Raw genomic sequence first — 11,297 nt, forward strand, 5'->3', positions numbered from 1 at the left:
TATGATGTCATTCGAAGGCACAGGTTGCAGGCAATCCCGTCGACATCTTTTAATTAATGGCACAGATACAAGGTCGATTACGGCTTATTGGCCCAAACCACACTGAGTGGAACTACATCTTAGTGAAGTGTGGCTGCAGACTACATCTTGTATTATTCAGAAAATAGATATTCCTACAAATGTGTCCACAAATTATCCCTGCGAGCGCAAACAGTCCAGTTTTTATCATATTATGTTAGCTTTATGTTGACATTAACGTAATAGCTGGCGGTTAGGTCAAGACCAGGAAGTCCTAAATGTCAAGCTACGGCTACGTTGATCAAAATCAGATTTATTGGCCCAGTATGTAAAAACACACAAGGAATTTGTATACAGTGTCACAAACCATCGGAGAAACATGGACTATATCAATTACCAACAGAATGGGAGGCCTGGCAGCTCGCTAGTTAGCACCCCCAAGTTTCTTTCAAGGAATTTTCTAAATCAAGCACAGCCTCTGAAAGGTGCAGAAATGATCGTCGGATGTCAAGTTGAAGAGTAGAGAAAATGTAATATGAGTGTTTAAATCAAAAGTATCAACGTAAAAGATTTAGTTCACCGTTTAAGATTCCATCCTATTACACATGGTCTGCAGTGGTTCTCAAACAATGTTAGAACACAAGAACTCTCAGCTAGGACTTAATCTCTTCAATCCGCTATATTGTAATGTAAATACAGTAAAAAGTGGGAATCTTTCCATGGCATTATAAATAATCTGTTTTTTTTGTTTTTTTTACGATGCATGTGAAGCAGCATTCAAATCTAAAACACATCCAGTCCTTCCCACAAGCAAAAATCCTACTTCAATTAAAGCATTCAAGGCGGCAAGCCAAAAGTCCGATCAGATACAAAGCTAAATGGACTGATACCAAGCAGCAGTGTGTTGTGGGAGCCTGTGAGTCAAAACTAGTCAGCATCAGCACTAGCGTCTGTACCAGGGACAGATTTGTGGATATAGAATTCTCGCCAGCAAATAAACACTGCACGTTAGCCCAAGGCCAGCATAATGGCCGTCATTACGCTAACCACCCTCCGTCCGCCACACGCACATTTACTGACAGTCCACTGTGATTGGTTCAACACTTGGATGAAAGTATTTGGATGCACTGCAGGGTCTTGAATGTATTACATATCGCTGTACTTTGAGGTGAATCGGTGACCTTCAATAACTCGTGTGAAACACCAGTTTTCCCTACCACGAAGTTCAAAGTTCCCCAAGCTCTTTTGGACTCATCAAAAATTCCATAATTATACAAATATTAAATGTACAAAATCCTTGGGATATACCTCATTGTCTTATTCTATAGAATGTCTTCCCAGACCTAATTTCCTTTCACTAAAAGGGACAGTACGTCGTCAACATTCCCTCAAAAGGTGGCTCAATGTAAAACAGTTCACATTTTAAAACATTAAAAATCATTTTTCAGCCAACGACAAACCATAATGAAAAATAAACTAGACTCATATTTGCTTTGGCCAGCTAACTGCAGCTCTTGGGGAAAGTAAAAGCGACGACAGTTGCCAGCTAAAAATAAAATTGCCAGTTAAATTTCATGTCCAAAAGAGTTGTGGTGGTGCACTGCAGATTTTTTATTGTTGGTCAATATATGTCATTAATTCATTCAACACATTAAAAAAAATAATTGGAAAGTCGGTAAGCTTTAATTGTTCTCTCATTGTTATAAAAAAAATTATCTATTGCAATATGCAATTGCGCAATGTCCCTTGGTTTATGGTCACTCTACCAGACGAACTGTAAATGTGGGTTATTGCTCTGTCAGGTCATATATTTAATTTGAGTCAAAAAAATCCCCCTTCAGACTTTATTTAACAAAAAGTTGAGATCTGTCAGGAAACACAATCCAGATGATGAACTATTCAACACAAAGTCAGCCAGCCCAAACACAGACTCTTAGACAGCTGCCTTTATATTAAACTGGACCACTACTTTTCTTTATCACTCCACATTCCCGTTTCAGAATAAACAAGCAATATGTCAACCCTAGTTCTTGAGTTTAACCCAACATAGTAAAACACAAAAGCATGCGTGTACATCTGTCGCCATCATCATGTGGTCGTGCTGCTGCTGCTGCTTTGTCACCTACAACGGTGAAACAAACGTCCCTTTTCATAGGTCCTTCGGGTGATAGGACTACCTCATTTCCTGTGGCTTGGCAACAGGACCAACCAAATACTGGGCACATGATTGAAATAACTGATTTTGACAACGGGGCCCAACAAAACATGCCTTGTTTTATGGAGTTTTTTCTTGCATAGCAGCGAAATACACAAGGCCAAATTATGTTGCCCGCTCCACAAAGTGGAAGAGTTTGAATATGAGGGCGGAGTGCCGTATGGGGCCAAAAGATGGAGTAATAAGAGTATAGCTGTTGAGAGTCTGAGGTTCATTACACAGATACTCAAATAAACAACAACTTTAAAAACATGCATGTGAATACATGTACATGGTATGCAAAAATGTGAAGGAGCAGAATCCATTTTGTGACGCCGGTAGAGCTCCAGTGAGTCTACATTTCAAAACAATTTAAAATGTTTAATTGCTGCCATCGTTAACCTTTATTAAAGGAGAAGTCAACCCAAAAATGACACCCGCAATAGTCTGTTCACGTGTTTTCTGAAGCTGAGCTGTGATTGGTTGGTACCTGAGACCTGAGCAACTGTGAAGTCATTTGCACATGGCAGCAAGTGGCAAAATGGCTGCCTTCTGCTGAACTTACTCATATTCCACTAACGCAAAATTAGCCAGAATACTGATATTGAGACTAGTGAGGCTGCATAGAACATGATTGTCAAAATTTTGGGGGGAAGGGGGTTGACTTCCCCTTTAAGAACACTAGACAGCTCATATGAGCTAAGAGCCAATCAGAAGTAACATTGTCACAGGGCAGCCATCTTGGGACAGGGCTGCTCGATCACTTATAACATTACAGTCAATGAAGCAAGGACTTTGAAATAACTTTATATTGCTCAACTCTCCTGAATTGTTGATAATAATGTTTGTATTATTAAACCAATCATTTTGTAAATCCGTCAAGAAGTCAGCGAGTTACGAGTATTTAAGTGGATAAATCATCCATCTTGCCATTGACTACAACACAGCACACCAGAGCTGTCCCCTGTCCTAAGATGGCCGACCACTGACCCTGCCGACTCAGCCTCGAGCCATCTAGTGTTCTTATACATATCTACGCTTTTTCCCCATCTCAGAAGGCGGCCATTTTGCCACTTGCTCTGAGCTGAAAACACTGATCTGAATATATGACTGGATAGCCGATAGGCCAAGACTTTTGAAGCCGCGAGGCTGCCATATTGCTCCTCCCAAGAAACATTTCTTGACATACGATCCTATACATTTACAGAATCGAAATTGGAGAACATTTGAGACAGTACTTAGTAGAAACAGCATGATTTATGATGTTTTAGATTTGTTAAACATAAACAAGAGGACTTCAGACATTTTACAACTTGCCTTAATTACATGTATAAATTATATGCTTAATGATGTTTACAGAAGGAAACTTGTATTTTTTTTTTTTAAGAATTATAACTCTAATTCAACATAAAATGCCTCTGCCAAATCTAATATTGGGGTCTAAGGAACTGAGCGATAAAAGAAAAAGGGGGTCTTCAAAGCAACACATACTGTCCACTTGTTTTTTGCTTTTTTGAGTTTATACAGTTGTCTGCTTGCGAGATGGGAGGAGCAAGATGGCCGCCATGTCGCTTCAACGGCTTGCACGGACGGGCGTGTATGGGCTATCGGCTATCCAGTCATATATTCAGATCAGTGGCTGAAAATGACATCACAGTTGCTCTGGACTCAGGTAACGACCAATCACGACTCACCTTGTAAACGTCACATAACCACACCCAGAAAATGGCCCTGTGTGGACGAAATCTGATTGCTTGAAGACATTTTTTTTTGACTAGAAGCTAAGATAAATAATACATAATGAAGAGAATAGACCGTTGTGAATAAATTACTACCATCCCATGAAGGAAATACTATAATTTAGGTTGGAAATGTAGGTCAGTGCTTGTGGTTAGTGTTCAGCCAAGCAGAGGAGGCCTGACGGTGCACCACTCGTTCAAAGTGTTCACACTGAAAGCAGCGCACTAACTTAACATCAGCTGCCTCAACTTAGAACACCCCTCAGCGGCAGTGAACTACTTTTTCCGGCTTATAACCAACACACACACGGGAATTTGGGTCACGCTCTCCCTCATCATCCCCACATGGGACGTAAAGCTGCTTTTTCCCTCCCTTTCCCATGAAATGTCAATTTGCTGTAAATACACGTGGCGAGTTCAGCGTGCCAGGCAGCTTGTTAAGGTCAAACATGTGCTGTTTTGGGGAAAACAATGCGCTAGTATTCCGCAGCATAATTTGATGTAAGGCGGTCTGGCCTCACACCAGAAAGCACAGCAGTTGAAAGGGCGCTGCCAGGAAATCAGAGGGGGTAAAGTCATTTATGGTTTTAAGCCTCTCCAGAAACAAAACGTCTACAAAGGTTTTAAGTCGTTTATGCAAAACTGAAGTCGATGCACTTTTCCATTCTTCTGCTAATGAAACTGTTTCATTATAATGTTCCACATTACCGTAGCGAAACACAAAAGGCCATCTTAGCCAACATTTTCACTGATTTTTCCAACCTGCTGTCCTTTGATTAGTTCTGTCCAAACGTACACGCGAATAAATCATTATTCAACTGCCAGACCTATTAATTTGTCAAATGCAGAGTAAAAGTGACGCATAAAAACATATAGTAAGTTATTCCTACCCTCTCAGTGTCTCCTGGCCACGGCGCCGAACCCGCTGCACCTCTCTCTGCTCCGTGGAGGCCGTGAAGCGGCTAGCCTGGAGCGGTCCATTCCCATTCGCGTTCTGAGCGTACGCCACCTGGACTGGTGCAAGACACACCGCCACCCATCCCAGCAGCACCTGGGCCAGCTTCCCTGATCCCATTGGTCCGGCCGGCGATCCCTCCGAATGACACACAAGCCTTTTACAGTTCCCTCTCAGACTCTGTGATTACCGTTTTGGACCCAGGCTGAGCAGAACAATCTAGACTTGGATCCAGACCAAGTCCTGGTGTGCACTCCACAGTCGGGACTGGAAAGAAAGGAGAAATGAGATGAAAACTCCAGAAGAACAGAAAACAGAGGTTTATACAATCTCTCACATTTACACTGAGAACGCGTCTTGGCTCTTGGAATGGGCCACATATTAACATTGCAGTGGTGAACACTTTTCTGCACTTGAACGGCACTTTATGCTATTTTTATAGTGAAAATGTTTTCAAATACACTGTTTGAATGCCAAGACTGAGAACGGTTTAATTGTAGAGATATTGCATTAAAATGTTTTTCAGCTTTTCAATTTTTCTGAAATTTGGGGCATGACTAAAACAATACTAGCTAGCAAACAATATCTCCAACCCTGGATGCCACAATTTACAGAACATCTCTTTGATTTGATTTAAATTCCCAAGTGTTATGCAGGCTACCATATGTTACATAGTATGGAACGCAATGCATTGCGAACATAAAGTACGAGAATGTCTGTCATGTAGTGTACTGACGTTTTTAATTAACGATCTACTTTCCATGAAGTGTCTCTGTTATGTGGACCCACACACCGACATGACACCAAGTGAGGCAGTGATGCCGTGGACGAGCGCACTGAGGAATCCGGGTAAGCTCGCAAGCTAGCTGGTGGCTAGCACCTCTTTTCGTGGCGTAGAAAACCTCACTTACGACCCGGTGGAATATATTCCAGTCAGCTGAGGTTTTATGTTGGATGATGGATGGATGAACACGTAGTGATGCATAGGGGTAAGAAAGATGCTAAGCGAAGTAGCACCCATTTTGGCCGCAGCCAAAGCAATTCAGAGCAGAAAGACAAGCTTAATTTTTCACGAATGTGAACGCTGATTTGATATACTTCTTTACAATTTTTTCAATTGTTTAATTTGGCAGGGTTGTTAATTGCACTCTTCTCAGCGGTGGGTCAAATTTACAAAATATTTATTTTACACAGAATTTAAAGCAATGCCAGTACCGTTACTAAAGGTTTTATGATTGTGTGTTATTAATTGGCAAATGCAATTACAAACTGACCAGCCTCGACTGACAGAGCCAATACTGTATGAAAAATCCTGCCTTTAGAATGAAAACATAGCATACTCTGGGGTTTTTTATGTGTGTACTACAGAACCCGCAAGCTCATTTGATCCTTGACAATGAGTTATGAGCATAGGCTATCCTTGGATTGGAAGCTTTAAACATAGGGAAGCTCACCCCTAAAAGTATTGTGCCTGCCAGAGGGAGCCAAAGACATACAGTTATAGGCGGAGAATGAATTGGTGAAGCGAAAACAACCACTGACCCAAAGCAGACGTCAGAACAGTTAATAGAAGAGGACAAATTACTCATCAAGTATACCAATTATGTTCATTATATCATTTATACGAGCAGGAATATTCCAAATCATTCCATTTTGAATGAGCTGACCTCATACAAGAGCCGGATTGTCTTTCCATTTCTGACTTTTTGGGGGTACGTTACAGTTGAAAAACACACAGGGTCCGACCGGATTGGATAGCCTTGAGGTTTATTTTCTCTTCACCACCTCATTATAGACCACAGCTTGAAGAAAGAAATGCGGGGCCCTGGTCAGACTCTACCAACCATGGCTCCTACCACAGAACGTACAGTGTGGACAAAGATATCTGAAACACATCACTTGGGGGGGAAAAATCCAAATGTTCGACGAGGATGATGAGCAGTCAAGGATGATGATTTGGCAGAGATGAAAGTATGATTTCCAATTAGCGTGTGTGTTCCTGCATTTTACTACTTTTCCACTGAGGTAAAAAAGAGCTCCTTGTAATAAGAGAGTTGGGCGGCACAAAATAATCTTGCGCCTGATCCATTACATTACATTACAGCAGTCAAGAGCGCTGATCAGAGCACTTTTACACCACATGCAGTCCAAAAAAAGCTGGGCAAAGCGTTTTTCTGTGTATATTTTAAGGCTGTACCAGCGTGAGAAAATCTTCACAAGCGGTGAAGCAGAACAATAAACCAAGTTTAGCTGTTAAATGCTGAGAGTAAAGCATTATTCCTCAAACATTTCCTCACCATTGAACGACAACATTCTGCCAAACTTAAAATTTCTGCAAAATTGATTTTAAATTTGAAAACATCTCAACTGAAAAATATTGCCGCAACGATGTCCAGCTGGTAGACCACCATACTTAATGAGCATCTAAAAACATGGCTGGAGCCAATCCCAGCTGATTTTGAGCAGGACTGGTCGACAGCCAATCGCAGGGCACACTTAGATAAACAACCATTCACATTCACACCTACCGAGATTAAAGTATTCAATGAACCTACTAACGAGCATGTTTTTATAATATGGGTGGCAGCCAGACAACCTGGAAAGACAACAGGAGATTCGAACACTGAACCAATTGTAAGGCACATGTGCAAACCACTTGTCCATGTGCTGCCAAACTTTATCAAAATGTACAATGTTGAAAAAAATTAAATGAAGTTGCTGCCCCCCCCCCCCCCCAAAAAAAAAATAACCTCCTTAGAATTTTACGTGAACCTGTTCCACACCATTTCCCCAAAACACACAATGCTGAACTAAGAAAATGCGGCGTTATGAAAATCGAATTATTTGTTTGTGTCCTAGTCGGATGACTACGATATATTTTATACCGCAGAGCTGCAGCATTGAGTCCTCGCAGAAACTTTATGAATGGAAATAAACGCACCAGCCTCATTAAAACTGACGTGAACCAAAAGTGCCACAAATAGAAAGACTGTTTTGCTAGCGCAGAGAATCAAGATAGTGTCACCGCTCATGTATTTTTATAGGCTTTACGCGCAAGGCAATAAAAGCCGGTTTAAAAAAAACACACACACACACACACACACATGAACATTACAATGCAAACATCTGCACCAACTTGCAGCATCTTAACGTGCACATTTGACGTGAATCTACACCGAGTTAAACTCCTCTGAAACAATAGTCACCCCCTTCGAAGTCATTGAATAAGTCACATTACACTCTTTTGTCACGAGATTCCTTGTAAGCATGCCCTCAATACCTTGTAACAATCGGAGCGCCTTGACGTCGAGCAGCCGGCGGTTGGATTTAAGAGGCAGGAATATATGCGCACCAAGGATGGATTATTCTACTACTATAGGCTTGTGAGTGAAAAAAAGAGCAGAAAAGTTCGGGAATTGCCCCGTTTGGGATAAGGGGAGGGAGTTAAAAAAAAAAAAAGGGAAAAAAAGAGGGGGGTTGTGGGGTAGTAACGGTCTACAGGACAAACCCACATTCCTCAAGAAGACTCCTGGAGTTGTTCTAACAGGGTCCAGCAGTTCTCTAACGTCACTATCATCCCTCCTCCAGGGCAACAGGACTCTACACATGTGATAAGATGCATTTGCATTCACATCTGCATGTGGAATAGGAGCCCACCTTTATCCACAAAAGAAGGTGAAGGGGGTCATAATGGAGTCCGATCGGGGTTTGACAGTACATAAATATACTCCAAGTCAGGAAAATGTTAGTTTAAACTCTCACATTGCAGCACACGCAGACAGTTCTATATCTGCTTATACAAGAGGTCCACTTACAAAGCATATTTTCTTGTTGAAAAGCCAATTTATAGGTAAAGTATGCATTATGTGACTGTGCTTGGTTGATATTCGTACTAGTCCCAAATTACAGTATATCATTTGTTCTATGAGGTTAAATCTAGCCTTGTATGCAAATCTTATTCATTTAATATTCTATCAGCCTTTTGATCACAATTTTCACTCAGTGATACACATTTACATTTTTTTTAAATAACATATCGCAATTGTTGTGTCTTTTAGTAAGTTGGACACTTACTGTGCATTATATTGAGCAACTAGCCATTAGCAGCTCATCCGTTGTTAACTTCCAACCCAGGCCAAGAGCAATCTGGACCTTTTTCTGCATCATCTGGAGAAGTTCCCCGCCCTGCTTTTGAGAAGATCAATCAAAAAGCCTGCTTGCCAGACCTCTACTGGATTCTTCCACCACACTGCTGTTCGATGTTGGCCATCAGCTCGGGGCCTATTAGCGAGTAGCTACTCCTTTGCTAGCCTCACAGTTGAAAGAGCTGGGCCGTTTGACGTCATTTCAAGGCGTTGCAGAACAGCATGAATTGTTGCTTTTTTGTGAATACAGTAAGGGGTCCTGCTTTTTTAAGATTTTTTTTTTTTTTTTGGACAGCCACATCTCTATTTTGTTCCGAATGCTGTTCGTTTGGGGTGTAGATAGCAGCACAGTGTGTAAAGTACTTGATCATTGTAATTTATGCTGAAATGATTCAATGTTAAAGCCTCTGTGATCCTGCTTTTTATGTCTACAGAAAAGTGATGGCTGTAGACTCTTATATTTTATAATGTACAACTTTGAGCATTATAATTTATGTTAATTGTGAGATGATAACTTTGTGGTTGTTTACAATAGACACAGATGGATCGATACATGTGACACTTTATCTCATCTATTGCTATTGCTCTCTCTGACTGTGTAAAAGTGCTTATATTATTTTAAAAGTTTGTTTAAAGACCTAAAAAATACATGTTGTTAATGCTATAAAAACATGCCTAGGGAGTCTTCGTTACCTCCTATGAAAAAATGTTTTGACGTTCAACTTACTTTACACTTATTTAACCGTGAAACCAGTGTGATAGTCAAGGAAGAGGTTGGTTGCTACAAAGAGAGGAAGTGAGAGAGAGTAAAGGCGAAAGTGCGGATATTATGAGAAGGTGCCATGAGTGTACTTTGGTGACTGAGATCCAAGTATTATTGTAAAACGCAATATACTGTGTTTTTATGGCGGGGTTGCGGCCGGCTTGGTCTCGCTAGCTTTAAACCTGGATGTATTTATTTATTTTAAATGTACATTTTGACTGACTGTTAAATCTGCAACATTGAGACCGTGTGTAATGGCAATAAAAAACAATTTAATCACCACAAAACCAATGGGTCAATTGTATAAGCCAAATAAACTTAAGTATTACATTTTTTTTGACTCAAAGCCAAGTAGGCCTATCAAGAAGTAAAATTGGAATTAGGAGATTTCTCAACAATGTTTCACTTTAAAACACATATACACTATACATTTATTTTGTATAAGGATTAACAGATTTCTAGTGATGTACTCCCTAGTGACAATGTCAAATTTTTGCTTACTATTCCAAGAACCTCTCTATTTACTGCCTGAACCGAGCAGACCTTGTGATTGACACATCCTTGTGCTTTGTTGCCACAAGTGCTGATAGGAAGTTCGCACCGAAAGAGGACGCCATCTGGGAGGTAAATTGGTGAGGACAGCTGAGCACATCTCAAATGTTGCTACCTTCTGCGCTGATGTCAACACTATTTGGCCAAAGCAACTTGAGCACAACAGCCCCGCTTCATACTTCACGACTGAATTTCTTTTCATTTGGCAAGATATACTGTGCGTGCAACCACAAGCCTTACCAGTAGGCACGCAATCCAATGAGAGCTGTAACAAAATAATTTGCATGTTCAGATTTTGATTGACACCTTCAGGGAGGTACTAATTTAACAACATGTTTATTATTGTGGTTGGCCTTACGCTAAAAGAACATCCAGATGTTTCATATAATCATATGTCGGCAGGTGATGAACTAAAGGAGAAACCGCAAAGAGTCTCCGGATGATTTGATGATGAACATGAAATCCGACATCTGCTGCGGCCTTCACTTTTTCGGCTCATATGGCCACAGCTCTTTTTGAGGAATAGTTTCCATCCATCTGGTAATCTTTTAGCCACTGACAAGAAGCTCTGTAGCCAGTTTCTCACCTCAACATAGCGTTACATCTTGATAAAACCACTAACAAGCGTTGTGCTATAATGTCCCTTTCAATGCGAGTCAATTTAGTCAAAGATAAGAGCTGTTAAGCACACACAGGACCATTTAAGATGCATAGTTTTTCCTGGATGTATCTTTAAGGACAACAAACTGAACAATGTTTGACTCACAAAAGTTCTAGGATGGTCATAAATCCTCGTTTTAGACAATGGACTATTATACAGACTTGAGATCCACCTTTAAATACTGACAATTATTTTCCCCAGTACCCAAGAAGGGCAATGATGTTGTTTTTTTGTTGGCGCAATAAACCACTTCTCAGGTCTAAAAAAAAA

General features: G+C 40.6%; 1 protein-coding gene across 1 annotated transcript in view; it reads right to left on the reverse strand.

The window, feature by feature from the left end:
• Positions 1–8,298, reverse strand: part of fbn3 (fibrillin 3) — a 70,418-nt gene extending 62,120 nt beyond the window's left edge. The window contains exons 1-2 of the mRNA XM_086088769.1: positions 8,187–8,298; positions 4,842–5,173 (exon numbers count right to left, since the gene is read on the reverse strand). Coding sequence (XP_085944895.1) covers positions 4,842–5,026 — 185 coding nt within the window. The 5' untranslated portion in view covers positions 5,027–5,173; positions 8,187–8,298. The remainder of the gene's footprint in view (positions 1–4,841; positions 5,174–8,186) is intronic.
• Between the last annotated feature and the right edge of the window lie 2,999 nt (positions 8,299–11,297).

This window comes from Leptonotus elevatus, chromosome 11, assembly GCF_054856555.1.
Source record: "Leptonotus elevatus isolate MCC_2025b chromosome 11, RoL_Lele_1.0, whole genome shotgun sequence".
Taxonomy (NCBI): Eukaryota; Metazoa; Chordata; class Actinopteri; order Syngnathiformes; family Syngnathidae; genus Leptonotus; species Leptonotus elevatus.